A 20,522-nucleotide genomic window follows, 5' to 3' on the forward strand; every position below is an offset into this window, starting at 1 on the left:
TATTTTATGATTTAGGCTCCCGTTTAGGCTACATCAGTGTTCCTCAATCTCGGTTCTGGAGGGCCACTGTCCTGCACTGTCCAACCCTGATCAAACTCACCTACCTGTGATTTTTAGTGATCCTAAAGACCTTTATTAGCTTGCTCAGGTGCGTTTGATCAGGGTTGGAGCTAAACTCTCCAGGACAGAGTTCAAGGAACACTGATTTAAAGGAATATTTCACCCCAAATTTAATGGGTTAGTTCACCCAATAATAAAAATTCGGTCGCTAATTACTCACCCTAATGTCGTTTGACACCCGTAAGACCTTGTTCATCATTAAAAAAACAAATGAAGATATTTTTGTTGAAATCCGATGGCCCAGAAAGGCCTTCATTGAAACCAATGTCATTTCCTCTCTCAAGACCCATAAAGGCACTAAAGACGTCGTTACAAAGCCCATCTCACTACAGCGGCTCTACAATCATTTTATGAAGCGATGAGAATATTTTTTGTGCACAAAAAACCCCAACTAAATAACGTATACTGATGGGCCGATTTTTTTAAATTGTATTTAAATAAAAAATTCAGAGGATAAAAAGACAAAGCAAAAATGGTTCAAGTCTACCACACAATCTTATGTTTAATTTCTAAATGTTTCTCTATTTTCTTGTTGTTATACTTTTTTTCATACATGAAAATATATAGATGGATTTTAGGAAGGCGGTCTCTAATAAAAGGTTCATCATACTTGGGGGTTCTTGGCATCATACAGTTTGAAAACCCCTGACTTAATGAACACTTTCAAGGTCCAGAAAGGCAGTAAAATGTAAAAACATTGTTATAATATCTACAGGAAACTGCGTATAGGAGACTGACACAGGTTAGAACAAAATGTTGAATAAAGTAATTATTTTTGTTCTTTTTTTGCGAATAAAAAGTGATCTTGTTGCTTCATAACATTTACGTTGAGCCGCTGGAGTCACATGGACTATTTTAACAATGTTTCACTGCCTTTCTGGATCTTGAAAGTGTTAATTCATTGTCTATGGATGGTTCAGAGAGCTTTCGGATTTCTTTCATTTCTTTCGGATCAGAAATGTCTTCATTTGTGTTTCTGAAGATGAACGAAAGTCTTATCTTGGATTCATGTTTCTTGGGTTTTTGATTCTCTGCCCATTTCTGTCTGTTTTTCTGCCCTGTTGCTTATTTCGATTTTTTACCCATGTGTTTTACCTTTTGCTTGTTACTGGCACCCCGGCTGAGTCTGGTTTCTCCCAAGGTTTATTTTTCTCCATCATGTCCTGATGGAGTTTTGGTGCCTTGCCACTGTCGCCTTTGGCTTGGCTTGCTCAGTTGGGGACACTAAAATTATGATCCAAATTATTCAACTAAATATACAAATTAATTAATTAATTAGGTCTTATTTAATTCTGTAAACTATAATACTGATCTGCCAACATTGTCGCTATATGATCAATTAAAATGATCTGATAACATCACTATTTTCTGCAGAGTACTTCACACTGTGAAGCTGCTTTGAAACAATCACGATTGTAGAAACGCTATATAAATAAAGTTGATTGATTGATGTTTATCTGCTCACCCCCAGGGCATCCAACATGTAGGTGTCTTTGTTTTTTCAGTAAACACAAATGAAGAATTTGAACTCAACCGTTGCTCGTATAATGCATGTCAATGTGTGTTTTTTACTTTGAAACAATCGTCATTGTAAAAGCGTTATATAAATAAAGTTGATTGATTAATTGACATGGATTTTGTTTCTGGATTTTCCCAATAAAGCTGTATTTGGATCTTCAACACAAACCTTGGAGCAATTTGTAACAGAAGACTTCACCATGTACAGCTCCATCAGCCCCATAAGACCCAGATAGAGGCCTAACCTAACATCTGCTCTTTGTTCCGGTTCTGCCCTATCAGCTGTATGCTCATCACCTCCACCTTGGGGATCTTCAGTCCTAGGGTTGCCAACTTCAATACAGAAAAATAAGGGACGCCTGCCACAGCGGTGGCCACACCCCTTGGGGCCACGATGACCACAGTCCAGGGCAATATATATATATATATATATATATATATATATATATATATATATATATATATATATATATATATATATATATATATATATATATATATATATATATATATATTTTTTTTTTTTTTTTTAAAGTAATAAATAAATAAATAAAATTCCATGTTTTAATTTAAACATTATAAAGCTCATATGTGCAGTACTTTGTTTGACAAAAAAGTTTAATGTTTATGTCTTCATTTGATTACCAGAAAATACACAACACATCATTTATGGGAAATATTTTCGTATAAATGAAAATTAAATAAAACGCACGCACACACGCACTGCACGCACACACACACACACACACAGACACACACGCACGCACACACACACACACACACAAATTATGAATTCATTTAATTAGTAACCTATATTTACTGGTAAATATTACAGTATAAAATCACAGACGAGAGCAGACAGCGACCAAAGCAGCATAATGTCAATAACACTTCTATAAATGACCGTTTCATTACAGAATGTAAAGTGTGAACGGTACCGACCATAGTTGTTTGAGCATGTAAATGCTTCCAGGATTTAGGGTGGAATTCTTTAAAGGCGCTGTCATCATACAGTTCAGACCGACTGTCTGCAGGAGTTGGAATTCACCAGAATCAGAACTAAAATATCAAACCGCAGTTATACAATCCATTTACATGACATCAGGATGTTGTCCAACAGTCCAAACATCTGACTACAAAGCAGCCAGCTCACATACCAGAAACTTGGTGTCTCATTTAAAAAAATAAATATAATCAATTAACTGTCAAGTCAGGAAAACAAACCTTATATTAACAACCTGCATATCAGTGAAAATGTCACATTCCTTCAAGATCGCTTGAGACGATTTCTGTGAGAAAAAACTAACAAAAACATTCTGACTCAACAGATAAGTTTGGCTCCAGATGTATTTGTCGTAGTATTCTGCACTGCAAAGAAATATTAACCATTTAAAATTTATCTCCATCACTTAATCCTTTTTGATGTCACATCTGATAAAAGGAAACCCCAGCATTAATGTCAGCTATAACTATAAATAAATAAAATAAAATAAAATAAAATATTGGCCACCTCCTGATGAAAAAAGTAAAATGCACACACATTTGGAAGTATTATTATTAGCTTCATCTACTCGTTAGTAAGGTGGACCCGACCACCTCTCCTCACTGGCTGAATGCTAAAAGAACAAATAACAAGAGGCCTGCAGAGAAATGTTTAATGTAGGAAGAGAACATCTACAGAATGAAGCTGAGCAGACCACCACCTCCTGATCAGCTGGAAATGAAGCAAACATGGTGTGCTCTTAGACAAGACTTCACTCTGCAAATGTATGTTTGCAAGTTTTCTTCCTACATTAAAGTCGCCATGAAATTAAAATTGGTATTTTAGTATGAATATGTTACTGTTAGTATGATTAAAAAGGGAACATTTTTCTTTTCACATTTAGAAGATACAAAGAGTTCCCAATTTACAGTCTCTCACTTCCGCTGATGACATCACTCTGCACTTCAGATTCTCATCAGATTTTCTGTCCAATCAAATGCTCTCCAAAATCTGAAGCCCCGCCCCCTAAATTATAAACAGATGCTGAAGCCAAGGCTAAAATCAGACACTTGTGCACACATTCTACATGGCACATAGTGCACTATATAGGAGATAGGGAACGATCAGACAGTGCTCTATATAGGAGATAGGGAACGATCAGACAGTGCACTATATAGGAGATAGGGAACGATCAGACAGTGCTCTATATAGGAGATAGGGAACGATCAGACAGTGCACTATATAGGGGATAGGGAACGATCAGACAGTGCTCTATATAGGAGATAGGGAACGATCAGACAGTGCACTATATAGGAGATAGGGAACGATCAGACAGTGCACTATATAGGGGATAGGGAACAATCAGACAGTGCACTATATAGGAGATAGGGAACGATCAGACAGTGCACTATATAGGAGATAGGGAACGATCAGACAGTGCACTATATAGGGGATAGGGAACGATCAGACAGTGCACTATATAGGGGATAGGGAACGATCAGACAGTGCACTATATAGGAGATAGGGAACGATCAGACAGTGCACTATATAGGAGATAGGGAACGATCAGACAGTGCACTATATAGGGGATAGGGAACGATCAGACTGTGAACTATAAGGATGGGGAACAATACTGAGATTTCTCGGTAAGATAATCCACTAAATGAGGTATGAGGTTTTTGGGAGCATGTCCTCCACTGCACAGAATGCTCGGTTTGATTTGACACGTAAGGTTTGCGGTCACACTTTAACCTCTGAGCTTCTCACATGGTGGCTGGGCAGCAGCTATGAACAGAGAAAACAAAAACAACATGAATTATCATTTCATCTTTCTCAAAAATGACTGAACTTCCCACCACACCAGCACCTTCTTACCTGCACGCTGGCCGCATACTCCCGTATCAACAGTGTTTGAAGAGTCATAGTTTCATGTCACTGTGTGTATATAAGCTGATTGACTTTGCAGTGCCAAACCACATCTAACCATATTTATGTCCTCCCAGATGCGTTTGAGAACTTGCATGTGACTTAAATGGAGTAATATCTCACAGCAAGAGAACCGTGAGAGTGAGATGCACAGGAAAACCTAAAGCAGCTGCCTGCCACCCACACCGGATACATCTGAATGTTTCTTTTTTTATATTGACCTTTATGGGGCAAACATGTAGAATGCTGGATTCATCATGTTCAGGAAGTTGGATGGATGCATTATGTTCAGGAAGTATTTTTTTTATTACTATAAAAGTTGCTCAGCAAGTTCAGGGATAAGTTGAAAGCCTTATGGGCAACACTCCATGTGCTGTGGTTATGCTGCGGTTCACTGAACTTTTTGTGACCCCTCTCTCTCCCACGCTGCTAAATCTACTCTACTGTACAGTATACTAGCTCAATAAAGGCAAAAACTGCCACATTGCAAACCTCTGCTCCATGTTGCTGCTGTTGTCATCTTTGTTTTTTGACACTATGCCTACAAACACACATTAGCATAGAAAACAATGCAGATATTATGGAACGCAAAAGAGCACCACGACACACAAATGAGATCTGAACAGATGCCATACAGTGTGGACAGTCAATAATTGAAATCAAACTCTCTTCTCTGATCTTCATCCTTCCGCCTGGATTTGGCCTCCCAAATTGAAAAGCTTCCCATTCACACATACAGTGGTGTACATACACAATGATGGTGTCATTTTACAGGAAACCCTTTGAAGTTACATAAACCACTGCTGAAAGTGATAAACAGGTAAGTATATGTTGTCTGAGCTGTAATAAATATCTGTCTGTATCCTGTTGCATGTAAGATTTATTCAAATGGCTCTGAAGAGAGAAATATTACCTATGTTTTTGTAATTTCCGCCTACCCAAATCTCTCCAATATACAAGTCTCCCCATATATCCATATATAGTGACATAAATGCAATATCCCAGTGTCACAAAATTATTTTTCCATTGTTTGCTGACATATGCTGGAAACAGCCAAAACTGCCTGTAGGGTGCAAGAGGATACAGGGCCTGAGATACGCATTTTCAAAAAATAATTTATAACCAAAAATATCAAAACCTTCAGTAAAAAAAGGTTTATTTTTTTGTGTGTGTGTGTGTGTGTGTGGGGGGGGGGGGGTGTTATTACAGCTAAGAGAACAAATACATACATGTTTATCACTTTTTAGCAGTGTTTTTTGTAACTTCTAAGGGTTTCCTGTAAAATGAAGCCAACATTGTGTATTCAGACCACTGTGGTTATGGGAAGCTTTTCAATTTGTGTAGTCCAAATCCAGGCGAAAATAGCCTCAGAACAATTTAGTGTAAATAAGTTACTTTGTGGAAAACAAATGTCATGTTACCACATATAAGTTCAGGGCTCCTCCACAGACATTCCGGACCTTTAACAGGGACCTTGGGATTAAGAAATTCACTCCTGCATCTTTAGAAAATGACAGACCGGCATCTTTTCTTCCATTGATTGCTAAAACGCTTGAATGAGTCATGTTCAACCAAGTCTCTTCTCTACAGAGAAACCTCTCGGATGACAACCAGTCTGGTTTCAGCAGTCTGAGACTGGCTAGAGCAGCTTACAGATCTTCATTACTGGACATGTCAACTACTTTAGACATGGTTAAATAAAAGCCACTTTATGACTGTTTCACAATAAAGGTTGCATTTAAACTCATTTTGTTTAATAATCTTTTATTTTGAACTGTAGTGTGATCTTTGGTATTACATTTAAAGATAATATATTTGAAATGTACTAAATTGCAAATGTGTAATTATTACAGATACATTTAAATACATAAGTTTCGATAAAAATGGCATTAATGACATTATATTTTAGTTTACCATAAAGGCTTTTGTCAGTACATTTGACAGACACACTTTAACCATATTTCAAAGAAAAATTGATGTAACTATACAGTTACACATTTTCAGACGTATTTAAGTACTACTTTGAAGCATGTCAAAAAAACAAACACTTTTTCCACTACCTGTATTTAAACTCTTATATTTGTATTATTTTAATTGCACTTAACAGGAAAGTAAATGTCCAAAAATATTACAATTATTAAATTAAATGATAAAGTATAATTTTCCATGATACAGTAAGCACTCTTAAAAGCAATCCTGACTTTTGAATGACAAACACATTTTGCATCAGCATATGTTGAATCAGCAGCAGATGGAGAAAATAAATACATGTCTCATTGTGCAGTTTGTGTTTACAGTTTAATTTCTTTTCCACTTGTGATGCAATATTTTCCACATTGATGTTTCCACACTGATGTTTTTGCTCGGGTTTGCTGAGGTCCAGGCACACCGCAAATGTTTATTCTTTTGATGAAGTGTCATGTTCTCCATTTCCGTTGCTCCTCAGTTTGAAAGAGATGGAAGGGCTTGAACCTTACGCTCCACTTCCTTGCAGTACTTGTCTGAGAGCCCAGCTGCCCTGTGATCAAAGTGGAAATGTGTGATTATCCGTCTAACATAAATTGTTCAAGATGTGTGTGGCATATAATCTCTGAGAAGAAAGTGTTCAGGGTTTGATTTATGTGGTTTTTTTCCCTAAAACCTCGTTCTATCATACAGTGGCCCCAAATGTTTTTGGACACTTAAGCCACACTTAGGCCCTTTCCGCATGAACATTTTTAGAAGCTCTGGTTGCAGTGTTGTCATGTGGCCAGTGAAATCATGAAATTGTAGAACTGGCAATAGAAAAAATAAATTCAGGCTTCTGATTGGCCAACATGGCTTTTTGGTTAGGGTTATTTGCAACCTGTTGGTTGGGCATGCGCTTGAAAGTTCCTCATAGCGTGTTTTGCGTTTTCATGAGGATATGTATTTTTTTTTTTTTAAATGGAGAGGGTCAAACTCTGTACTCACACTCTCAAGACTTTGGTGCACAGTGGGAATTTCACTGCATTACACAGAAAAAACTAAATGGCCAAAATATAATGAAAACACACTTTTCAGCAGGAGTCAGTTCTCATCACAGTTTTGAAAAATGCTATAAAAGTGGCCGTGGTTAAGTGATTAGCGAGGCAGAATGATGACACAGCAACAGCTGAGCATAATATCCTCGGACATCACACACCCACAGACCACCGGCCTCGATAAACGAAACCTTCTGAAAACAATTTTGGAAAAAATCCAAGTCCAGGCACTCAATAGGATGCAAAAAGTAAAAAAGCCTTTAATGGTAGGGCTAAAACATTAAAACACCAACGCGTATCGGCCCATAGGCCTTCATCAGGGTGTTGGTACCTTCTGCCGCTGTCAGTCTAACGCTCTGGCCATGTGAGTTAAAGTGACTCAGAGTTTTATTTCACACTCCTTAAAAGCATCAAAGTTTCCCACAAATTCCCATCACAGTGCAGATAAATCGTGTTCGTGTCGAAGAATCCGGATCTATTGAAGAGAACTTATGCAACTCAGAAACTATTACAAAGCAAAAGCAATGCATCTCTTACTTACTGTAATTTCACTGTTTGAAGCGCCATTCAGAGGAAAATTCGGTAACACTTTACAATATACTAATACTAATATGCATTAATTTTTGCTTAACTAATGCACAGATAATCATGAGTAAATGTATTGTTAATAGTGAACTAACCCATTTATTAATGATTACTGCATCAGCAACTAATGAAGATTCATCATGATTAATAGATAAAAGTAATCATTAAATTGTTATTAGTTAAATGTGCCATAATGTATTAATTCCTTAATAACATAGATTAACTAATAGTGTAAATGAATATGTTAATTACTACAAGAGTTCAAAGCCATGCATTTCAACTTACAGTTGTCCGCTTTAATTAATCATTAGCTAATGATTTATAAAGGTATCGTTACTTGTTGAAGCACATGACTATTAACTTATTCAAAATTAATTCAAAACCCATAACCTCAATTACATATAAATTAATCAAATAGTTAATAGTCATGTGCCCCAACAAGTAAAGTCCTCTCATAGGATAAGGGCACACAGTCTCATGAATAAATTATGAGACACTGATGAGTCATCGCCATACTACAGTACGAGAAAACATCACAACCTATGATGTTACCATGAAGACGAATTTAAACCCGGAAGTTGAAAATAGAGCAAAAAGGATTCAAATGAACTAGTCTCTTAGCCTGACAAGCCAGACCCACATCAAGATGTTTGGTCTGGAAACTCACCATAGACAGCTCAATCCGAGGGGCGGATAAACGGTTGTCTTTCAAACTCCCTCTGCACGCGATAGGATAGCGCTACACCAACCAGAGCAATGAAGGTGAAGCAGAGCTCGCTGACTGATTAAACATTCGCCGTATCCAGTCGGCTAAACTCCGAACACATCTTCCCTTTTTAAGAATGACTTCAGTGCCGTTCTTTGTTCTTTTCTCAGAGAAAAGCTTAACTCCAAGTCTTCCAGAGTCGCAGTCAGAGCTGATTCGAAAGACCGCCGTTCGCCAGTTTCTGTGTTTACTAGAAGAACGCAAACACAACTCGGCCGTCGTCATTATGGCCCCGCCCACCGACTCTATACACGATGTGATTGGCCCGTCCAGATTGAGAGGAATACAGCTCAGAAGGGTATTGAGAGTTCCTAGACGACACTTGCGGGCAGATTAAATTTGCTGCCGCTGGGGTGCGTCTAGATTTCTAGGCTACTAGTCTCTCCCACATTCAAAACTAACAGATGATAACATTGTCTTCTATAATGTTCAACACTCATAACTATTGTGGCCGGGGATACAAAAATGTGGAAGTACATTCTGTAGTTTCCACAAAAGCCTTGGAGCGTTTTGGACTGGAAATATTGTAGAAATGAAGAATTGAATGTTTTTTCTCCCTAGTGCTCCTGGTGCTTTTCTTTTGATTTACTGAAGTAGCATTTACACACAGATCCTCACCTCACTTCATCTCCTTCCTAACCTAGCCGTGAAACATAGTGATTTAGTTGTTCCTTTTGCACAGTCAAATTATATGAGAAGAACTGTACTATTTAGATCCTCAGTAGCTTGGAATCAACTGTCAATTTGTATAAGACAAATAAGCAACAGATCTTATTTTAAAAAGATGGTAAAAAAAAAAAAAGTATGATCTGTAATGAAAACTAAGTGTAATGACTCAAATTGAAGTGTATTTAGTCTTTTGATAACATATTGTAAAAAGTGTAATGTGATTGTGTCTAATGTTTTGATATTGTAAAATGGACCCCAGGAAGATTAGCGACCACTCGTGGAAGCTAACAGGGTTCCAAATAAATAAACAAATAAACAAATAGTCAATCACACAGCAGCTCTTTCACATTTTAGATGAGTTTTTTTGGCACTCAAGCTGAACACTATTCTCACATAGCCAGATCTTCAGACTGACGGCACAAGGTTTGGACGGCATTACAGCTTTCATTGGCACTGACTATCCAAGAAGCCGTCTGACTGACATGTTTAGGGGCGTGAAAATGTAGTCAATGCCTAATATAACAGTTCACTGCAACAGTTACTGTGCATACTTCACATACTTTTGAAAATCTAGCATTTAGTTGGCCCTGATAAGCGTATATTGTCACAGCTGAAAAAACGTTTTTCTTCTTCGCCTTGAGGGGCTGTGGCGTTACAACAGATTTGTGGAATTCAACCAATCAGATAACAACTTGGAGACTCTTTGAGTGTTTCCAATTTTGTGTGCCTTATTCGTCAGATGTTCAGTCAATTGTTTGTGGGCAGAATATCTGAGGTTGAGAATTCCTTAACAATTAACACAGCTACTCAGTGGGTGTAACCGCAGTGGCCTACTTTAATGTCATGTCCCAGTGTTCTCTGTAATGCTTTTCCCTTTCTATTCTTGTATAGCAAGCAGATTTCTATCTTTCTTCCTTTTTTTGGAGTGTATAGGGGATCAGTGATTGAAATACTACTTGCTTCATTCAAAGTTATGGTTCAAATATTTTTGACACATTTTTGACATAAAAAACATTTGATTAATGCTAATATTTTGGCCCTTAGAGTTGTTCCCACTTTAAATCCCGTTACCAACAACCCTGAATGTCAGTTGGTGTGATATTTTGTAGATAATGCAATAAAATTCTTACATTTTTAAATAAGGGTGCTCTGATCAGGATTTTTGGAGCCGATCACCGATCGCCGACCACAGGAAACTGTATCTGCCGATCCGATCACCGATACTGATCTATTTGAAGCCTTCTTTTTATCATATAGAAGTATTTATGGGGAATTTTACAGACATTCATTCAGGGACTTAATTATTTCTGAAAATGGGGGAATTCCCCCCATTACAGTGGCTCTTGTTATATAAATGTATTATCTCACCTAAATCTTTGATCATGCAGAGCATTTTTGTTTTTAAAGATAATTTTTTCAGGTAGGTTTAACATTAGTATTGAGGTAAGAAATACTAAAGAAATTTACTAAAGAATCAAATGTAAATTAATATTGGTCTTCCCTGAATAAATCAGATTAATCCTTACAAAAGTTGCAAAAGCTAGTAATTACAAAAAAAACTAAAAAAGTTAGTCCTTACAAAGCCAATGTCACGTGATTTCAGCAGTTTGGTGGTTTGACATGTGATCCGAATCATGAATCGATACACTGATTCAAAATCGATAACCATTCGAAACTTTGTTTTGAAATCGGCCCATCACTATATAAGTCTTTATTTAGTTTTTTTGCACACAAAAACTATTCTCGTCTCTTCATAGAATGATTGTAGAGCCGCTGCAGTGAGATGGGCTTTGTAACGACGTCTTTAGTGCCTTTATGGGTCTTGAGAGAGGAAATGACATTGGTGTCAATGAAGGCCTTTCTGAGCCATCTAATATCTTCATTTATGTTACAAAGATAAATGAAGGTCTTACAGGTGTCCAACGACATGAGGGTGAGGAATTAATGACAGAATTTTCATTTTTGGGTGAACTAAACCTTTAAATGTCCAAACATTTTTGAGGCCACTGTATCTTCTTTCCTGCACTCTCAGAAAAAAAGGTACAAAAGCTGTCACTGGGGCGGTACCTTTTCAAACTGTTCACTAAAAACGCATATTAGTACCTAAGTTGAACAAAAGCGTACATTTCAAAAAGGTACTGCCCCAGAGACAGATTTTGCACCTTGTTTTCTGAGAATGTGTATGTAATCCATCAGTCTTTGCTTCATTACTTATTTATAACTCACATTTTCATTCCGTCTTATATAATTTTTAGGGCTATCCTCGAAATTTTTCTGGTCGACTAATAGTCGTTCATTTGGGTTAGTTCACCCCAAAATTAAAATGATCCGATAATTTACTCGCCCCCAAGCCATCCTAGGTGTATATGACTTTCTTCTTTCAGCCAAACACAATCTAAGTTATATTAAAACATATCCTGGTTCTTCCAAGCTTTATATCGGCAGTGAATAGTAACAGTGAGAAGCCCCAAAAAGTGCATCCATCTCCATACATATCCATCCATAATCCATATGGCTCCAGGGGGTTAAAAAAGGGCTTCTGAAGCAAAATCAGGTTTTTATCTAAGAAAATATTTATAACTTTATAAACTAAAACAACTGGCTTCAAGTAACGGTCATACACAAGTCTAGTTCCAGCGGAAGAGTGACCTCTGACCCGTCACATGATGTAGGATGTAAGAGTAGTGTACGCTCAGGTGAGAGTCGACGCCTCTCGTGGTTCAAACTAAAAGAGCTGAGCAAAAAACTCAAGCTCCTCCCACATTTCTCTTTGAATATTCTCATTGTAAACATCATATATGTGACCAGTGTTTTGTTTTGCTCAATCCTCTGTGCTTCTGCATTCATCAGTACGCCATGTGTATAATCAGTGATTATAGATTAAGATATAAATATGGATATTTTTCATACACAAATGCATAGCTTTGCTTCAGAAGGCCTTTATTAACCCTGGAGCTGTTTGGAGTAAGTTTATGATGGTGTTTTTTTGGCCTAAAAATCTACGGTACCATTCAATGCCATTATAAAGCTTTGAAGAGCCAGGACATTTGTTAATATAACTCTGATTGTGTTTGGCTGAAAGAAAAAAGTCATAAATACCTAGGATGACTTGAGGGTGAGTAAATCATGGGCCAATTTTCATTTTTGGTTGAACTGACCCTTTGAAACATTAGTCGACTAGTCATTTATCACATTAAGCAAGGAATAATTGACTCTGGGCCATTGAATCATTCGAAAAATAATGCACATGGTGATGCGATCACGAGTCACGACGCGAAGCAGAGTGGCCGTTACACCTCGAGTGTGCATTATTTTTCTAATAACTCAACGGCCCAGAGTCAATTATTCCACTTATACTATGGTTGGTTACCACACCTCAAGACATCGATACGATTATATATTTAAAGGGATTTGTTGGGTTTTGTACTTAAATCGCTATTGTGAGTAGGATTGTTTCTTCCGTGTCGATTGAGAGAGAGAGAGAGAGAGAGAAAGAGAGAGAGAGAGAGAGAGAGAGAGAGAGAGAGAGAGAGAGAGAGAGAGAGAGAGAGAGAGAGAGAGAGAGAGAGAGAGAGAGAGAGAGAGAGAGAGAGCTTGTGTGAGTTAGGCTACCTCTGTGCTTCTCTAAACAGCACTGTTATTACCTTGATAGTGAAAATGTTTAATTTGTAGCATTTAAGTTGCTTTATGTTGTTGTTTTTAGTTCTGTAAGGTTCTTCTATTACAGGTATTTTTTTGTGAATTGACATTGGACTGTAATGTGGTCAAGAGAGCTGCCTGGAATTACGTTTGCTGTGCGTTTCCCAGAAAATAATTGCACGCCTCAGAACGTTCATCAGCCAATCAGATTCAAGCATTCAACGGCCCGTAGTATAATTTAATTCATTAAATTACTTTTAATATAATTGCACGCCTCAGAACGTTCATCAGCCAATCAGATTTAAGCATTCAATGGCCCGTAGTATAATTTAATTCATTAAATTACTTGTAATAATTTAAGATAAACAAGTCAATGTTGGTGACTCATCTCCGCAGTATAGTAAGAGAAATGCATGTTGGGGGGGGGGGGGGGGGAGCAAATGCATGGCGCTCATAAACACTGCTGTCTCAGGACTTCACTAAATTTACAACGTCACCAAAGAAGTGTGTTTTTGATGGAGCGGTGACTATAAAGGTTCACAATCGTGCTTTGGAAGCAGGTGGTGAGTAAAACTGCTTCAAATGTCTATGTTGTAGGCTATCGTCGCATGAGTAAAACATCAGTGAACAACACGATCGTATAGTTAATTTATCACTGAAGCATGCGATGTAACTTATGGCGTGTGTTTAAATACATTTGTTTAGCTGACCACTATAGGTGTCAGTTTGTTTATTGTAAAGCCACCCCAAACATAAACCTAGGTGACGTTCACACAAAGCACATCCAAATGCGCTACTCCATTGTTTTTCTATGTAACACTATAACACAGTCTGACGTGCAAAACCGCTTTGCTTGCGATTGCTAAGATTTAGTCGCATACAATAATCCATAAACCAAATCATGTCCTCACAATTCACAAGTAAACAAACGCAAATGTTGACAAGCCACTAAATACAGTCCATACCACAGAGACGGACGTCCTGATGTTACTGTTTATCCTGTTCAATTTATTTTAGCCCCCGGATCCGATTCTGGATCATATATGTATTAGTTGAATCTGATTAATAGCCATTGTTTATTAGGGTAACATTTCTTTTCCACGCTTGATGATGTCAGCTTTCAGAAGCTCTCGTGCGCTAGCTGCGTACTCGTCATTCTATAGCCCCACCCACACAATACGCCTCCGGCCGCTCGTTTTTTTCCCGGAAAGACTCTGTACAGCCTGGCTTTCTTTTATAAATATAATAAAACTAAAGATGAGATATGAAGGATGCAATACTACTCTATAGGTGCTCAAGATTGACATGAGATTGACCCCTTTAAGTTAAACATCACACTGTAAGAGCGGTACTAATTTACCTTCCACACGAACACTATGCACCTAATAATACTGCACATTTATCTAGATTAAAAGTATTATTAGAGCAAGTGGCTTTGTGGCTACTACTTAAATGTTTCAAATGATAAGCCATGTTTGATGTTTATGAATGAAATGGCTTACGTTTAGTCGACTATTAGGTGGCAGCCCCCCAGTCTACTTCACGCTAAGGACATACCTGAGTTCCCTCAGCTTCTTTTCTTTAATCTCGTCCAGTCGGGCTCTGCGACTGCGCGCCTCCTCTTCCAGCCGTTCCCCCTCTCGGAACATCTCTCTGCGCTGGGTGACGGCCTGCATTTCTCTCTCCCGTACCTGCTGCCTCACAGCCTCAGCATGTTTTTGGATTTGTTGATGCCGCTGCTCCTCTTTTTCTCGTTCTTTCTCAATGAGCTCCTGCTGTGCCCTGGAAAAAGGTGCATACAATGTTTAGTTCAGTTCAGTTTAGTTTAGTTTAGTGATTTATAAAGCACATTTTAAAACAACAGAGGTTGTAACCACAGTGCTGTACAAGAAAAATGGAAACAAAACAGTTACATTACTAACTGAGGTAACATGAGAAAACATATACACAATCAGTCAAAACATAAAGAATACAAATTAGTTTTTAAAGATTATTTAAAAGTGGCAACAGAGGGGGACGATCTAATATTAAAAGAAACCTGTTCCAGAGTCAAGGAGCCGCCACAGAAAAATCCTGGTCACCTTTAGTTTTAAAACGTGAGCGGGAAATCGAAAGAATAAGTTGGTTAGAAGAGCTTAGTGATCTTGAGGCATGGTGCATGACAAGATCACTAATATACTGCGGTGCGAGCCCATGCAGAGCTTTAAAAACAAAAAGCAAAATTTTAAAATCAAACTAGCAACCAGTGGAGAGGGGCTAGCGCAGGAGTAATGTGCTGACGCTTTTTGGTGCCAGTCCGTAGGCTAGCTGCTGCGTTCTGAACCATTCGAAGACGATTGACAGTTGAATTAGGCAGACCAAGGTAAAGCGAAATACAGTAGTCCAACTTTGAGGTAATAAAAGCATGAATGACAGTTTTACGGTCTCTCTTCGATAGCATTGTCTTCATTTGAGCAATAGATCATAGCTGAAAGAAGCTGCTTATTACCACAGTGGTAATCTGCTTATCAAACTAGAATCAAAGACGACACCAAGATTCTTGACACAGTCATTAACATTAGAGAGAGAGAGAACCAAGCTGACTGACTATGTCAGTGGTCAGATCTAATGGGGCAAAAATAATGATTTCAGTTTTGTCATTATTTAGCTGTAAGAAATTCATGTCCATCCAAAATGTTATGTCCTGCAGACAGTCAAACAGAGTAGACACAGATCAAGTTGTTCTTATTAATGGGGGCAGCAGTGGCTCAGTGGTTCATGTGGGTTGTTTACAAATCGGAAGGTTTGTGGTTCAATCCCCGGTTCCACCTGACCAAGTGTCAAGGTGTCCATGAGCAAGACAACCAACACCAGCTGCTCCCGACGAGCTGGATTATACCTTACATGGCTGACATCAGTGGGTGAATGTGAGGCATGTTGAAAGCGCTATATAAATGCAGTCCATTTACCATTAATAGGAAGATAAACCTGGGTGTCGTCGGCATATCAGTGGTAAGCTAACTTGTGTTTTTTTTTTTTAAATATGACCAAGTGGTAGCATATATAAAGCAAATAAAAGAGGTCCCAGTATGGAACCCTGGGGTACATAATCAGAAATTGGTGCATGAGAGGAAAATCAAATCCAATTTTCACTGAAAACATTCTCCTTTTGAGGTACTAGGCAAACCACTTCAGCACTGGCCCCTGAAGCTTGATGTTCAAGAGTCTGTGTAAAAGGATATCTTGATCAACAGTGTCAAAAGCTGCACTTAAATCTAGTAAAACTAAAATACAGCCAGAAACCTGCATCAAAGTGGCTAAGATGTCATTAAACAACCTTCAACAAAGCAGACTACAGTACTATGTAGCTCCGTAAATCCTGACTGAAATGCGTCAAAAATATCAAAAGCACTCAGATAAGAGGAAAGTTCTTTATTTGCATACCAAGAGCAAACAACCGGCTGCAGCTAAATTAACCGGAGAACTGGTGCATGTTTCCAAATGGCTAGAAACGTCAGATCTGCATCATAACATTAACAAAACAATCTGTGTTCTATTCTTAGAGGTCCACAACTGCACAGCAGGCTGATGTTTTTATTGAGGGAGAAAAAATCATGGTTGTGTCTGAGTTTAAATACCTTGGTATTATTTTAGATTCCAATTTAACTTTATACCATTCGATATAATCTGGCTAACTTCAGACACATAAGGCCTTATTTAACAACAGAGGCAGCCAAACTTTTTATGTATACCATGATTTTTTCTCACATATCATATTGTTTTACAAGCTGGTCCCAAGCAAATGTGACAGCTCTTAAACCAATAGAAACCCTTTATAAGCAAACCATAAAAATCTCAAAAACCTATTAGCTATCATCATTGCAATATTATTACTAAATATAATGTATTCAATTTTGATAGTTTTTTTACATCACCTAGATGCCTGCCTTATTTTTAAAATTTTACATGGACTTGCACCTCCACCACTGGGTAAATTTATACAACAGAAGAACAGTAGTGGCAGGGCAACAAGGGCAGTTACCAGGGGAGACTGTGTTATGGGTCCTGCACAATGCTGGCTACAAATAAATTTTTAGCTCTCGTTTTGGTCATAGTTTGTCTTGAAAAACCGAGATATTTGACTGTTGTCGTAGGAGAAGTCACACTGCAGGATTCTGTGCCAAATCTTCTGACACTGCCAGAATTTCGTCTGAGGTAAAATTTGATCGCAGCGCTCATTAATCGGCGGCCGGTGAACATGTCAAACTAACGACCAAAGACGTCAGATTTTAGCCTAGGATATGAGGAATCTTTTAGGATTTCCTAAATTTGTCTCAGACGGCCAAATCGTGGCCAAAAATCGCACAGTGTGCACCCGGCTTTAGACGTAGTAAGTTTGGTCAAACAGTCTTCTCAGTATGTGTAACACTGGGATCCACTGGAGGCGAGGTTTAGAACCCAAGTGCAGTTTATTTAACAAAATCCAACCATAAACAAAAGACTTGGCAAAACAAAATAAAACTTTACTTGACTTGACTTAGACTTGACTTAAACTTGACTATACAAACAAACACTCACCAACAGCGGGTTACAACATCATCAATAACTGACAAAGACTATGGCAAACATGAGGGCTTAAATACACAAGGGCAAGTGACAAAACGAGGGACACCTGTGAACAATGATTAAACAATAAACCCATGACAACAAGACACAGGAACACGAGGCAGGAACACATGAGGGCATGGAATCACATGACAATGGACCACATGACAAGACCAGGAAGTGCATGACAAAACATGACAGTGAACATGAAACCTTAAAACATGAAACATGAACCTACACCAAAACACCTTGTGACAGTATGGGCCACAAATTATTGGAACTGCCTCCTTATGGAACTCAGAGAGAGCACCAGCTATTTAACATTTAAATTTACACTTAAGAAATGGATTAAAAACACTCAAAACTGTCATCAGTAACAGTTGGTTTATCTTATCTTAGGTACTGCCCTTCTTTGTATTGCATTTATTATTATGTATCCATTTTGTTAAATTGTTTTTTGTTTTACATGTATTGTTTTTATTTTTTATATTATGATGCTGTGTCTACCTGCCAAGGGACTACAGATGAAAATTAGCTCTCTAGCTAACTCTGGCGCATTTACATTTTGAGTGTAAACAAAAAATGTTAATTAATGTGCATTGTCCCTTTTAAATAAACAATAATAAAAAAGAAAAAAAAAGAAATATGAGAATAGACAACTTTTTCTAAGACTTTGGAAAAAAGGACAATTTAGAAATAGGTCTGTAGTTGTTCATGTCATGCTGATCTAAATGAAGTTTTTTTTTTAACATAGGCTGTACAGTATTGTGAATACAGTAAATTGGTAGGTACCATTCCATTGGCTAATGAACTGTTAATAATAGCAGTAACAACTGGACTGAGAGCTGAATAAACCTCTTTAAAAATGTGTGATGGCAAAACATCCGAAGGACTAACGGAAGATTTCATCCCAGATAGATGATGGTCGTGACACCTACAATGACAGACTCGTGCACCTATATTATTATTTAATTTAATGCATTAAATGTAATGTGTCTTTAAAGGTTGATGCAGGGTTTATTTCACAAAAGGCTACATAATGATGATTCGTTCAAATAAAGATTGCCTTGTCACTGCAGTGTTGCCTGTCATTCATAAATAATGTTAATAAATCCATTAAATAATCATTAAGTTAAGTTCGATATGCTTAAGCAACGAGGGGATCTTCAGACTGACATAAAGAGGAGATTGCGAACGCTCTCTCTCTCTCTCTTTCAGTTCTCTGTCTCTTTCTTTTAATAATGAATTTAAATAAATGTGATAATTTGTTCATATAAAAACATTTCGATGGCTCTACTTTATTTAAAGCGACGGTGTGCTAGAACTAACGAGACGTAAGAAAACAACCGTAATTTTAACCCGTCTCTTAAAAAACATCAGTTACAGCTTTAACTTATTTTTAAATTGGCAAATAATTATGGTATAAGCGGGATAATCCATGGCTAGCCATGCATTAAATGATTTTAATGCACGACCTAGAGGCAACCACCCTCCGCTTTGCGTCGGGCAGTTCTTCGCCTCTACGCCATGCATTAAAATCCTTTAATGCATGGCTAGCCATGGATTATCCCTTACTTAACCTATCCTATTAATCCAATTAAAAAAAATTCATGAACTTTTAAAATAGCGTCATATGCCCCCGAATCATAGCAAGCTCAGTTTTTGGACCTCTGTATTTCTAAAACCCTGTGTAAGGCCATGTTTTAATAGTATGTGATGGTGTTTGTACCTCAGGACCCTCTCAAACTCTGCTCTCTCTCGTCCAGCTTCAATGGACAGCATGTGCTCCTTATGAGTGACTTGCTCCAAACGAGCAGCCTTCAGCTTCTCTTCCACTTTCAGCTTTCTCGTAGTCTGCTCTTTCTCTTTCCTTCTCCATTCCCTCGCAGCCGCTTCCTGGTTCCTGCGTGCCCTGATCTCATCCTCACAGTTCAGAGAAAAACTAATTTATTTGAAATGCAGAATGTATTACGCCATCATGGGTATACAAGAGGATACATCTCATACAAAGGAATTTTTTTTTTTTTTTTATAAGGACATACTGTAACATTTTACCTGCTCAGCTTTATGGTCTCTGTCCCTTTCTTGAAGAGCTCTCAGTCGCGCCACTTCCTTCTCTTTTTCTTTCTTGATTCGTATCTGCTCAGCTTCATACTCCGCCTCTCGTTCCTAGTGTTCATCAAACACATCTGCAATCAATTACTTTTACAGCAGGTTCTGATGCTGCCAGGCTTTTGAAAATTCTGGGAAATTGGTTTCGCTTCTCTCAGCATTTTCTCAAGATTAATCTACCATTATAGGATCCTTTTTTTGTTCACAGGAAATACATCAGTAAGTTAGAGCATTGAAAACTTGCTTTGTTCTGGTTTGATCTAACTCCAGTCTACACTTAATGGTTTTATAGGTTATGCACATTGTCAATATAAATAACCTGAAAATACTATGGATTATTAAAACTAATTCTTACTAACCACTTTTGCTAAATGAGGTAAGCACACTTGCGGCCTCCTTTCACACTGCAAAAAATGCTTTTCTTGCTTAGTATTTTTGTCTTGTTTCTAGTCACAACATCAAAACATTCTTAAAACAAGAAGTATTTACTAGACAAGCAAAAGTAATCGTCTTGTTTTGGAAAAAGAATCACTCAAAATTAAGAGAGTTTTTGCTTAAAATCTGCTTTCTAAAATTTTGCTTATTGAAAATGAAGAGCAAAAACTCTTCATTTTGAGTA

General features: G+C 37.7%; 1 protein-coding gene across 2 annotated transcripts in view; it reads right to left on the bottom strand.

Annotated features, from left to right (window-relative positions):
- Window positions 1–4,332: 4,332 nt before the first annotated feature.
- The window catches only part of cfap45 (cilia and flagella associated protein 45), a 30,787-nt gene continuing 14,597 nt past the window's right edge, over window positions 4,333–20,522 (bottom strand). Inside the window, exons 9-13 of one of the 2 annotated variants that reach the window (XR_010898518.1) lie at window positions 19,847–19,960; window positions 19,521–19,714; window positions 14,765–14,989; window positions 6,815–7,064; window positions 4,333–4,405 (exon numbers count right to left, since the gene is read on the bottom strand). Coding sequence is in view for 1 of the 2 variants with exons in the window: in XM_067419862.1 (XP_067275963.1) it covers window positions 6,989–7,064; window positions 14,765–14,989; window positions 19,521–19,714; window positions 19,847–19,960 (609 nt within the window). In the remaining variant the exon portion in view is untranslated. Of the gene's footprint in view, window positions 4,406–6,331; window positions 7,065–14,764; window positions 14,990–19,520; window positions 19,715–19,846; window positions 19,961–20,522 lie in introns of those variants that run through there. The other variant, XM_067419862.1, reaches the window with a different exon arrangement.

The sequence above is a fragment of the Pseudorasbora parva genome, chromosome 16 (genome assembly GCF_024679245.1).
Source record: "Pseudorasbora parva isolate DD20220531a chromosome 16, ASM2467924v1, whole genome shotgun sequence".
NCBI lineage: Eukaryota > Metazoa > Chordata > Actinopteri > Cypriniformes > Gobionidae > Pseudorasbora > Pseudorasbora parva.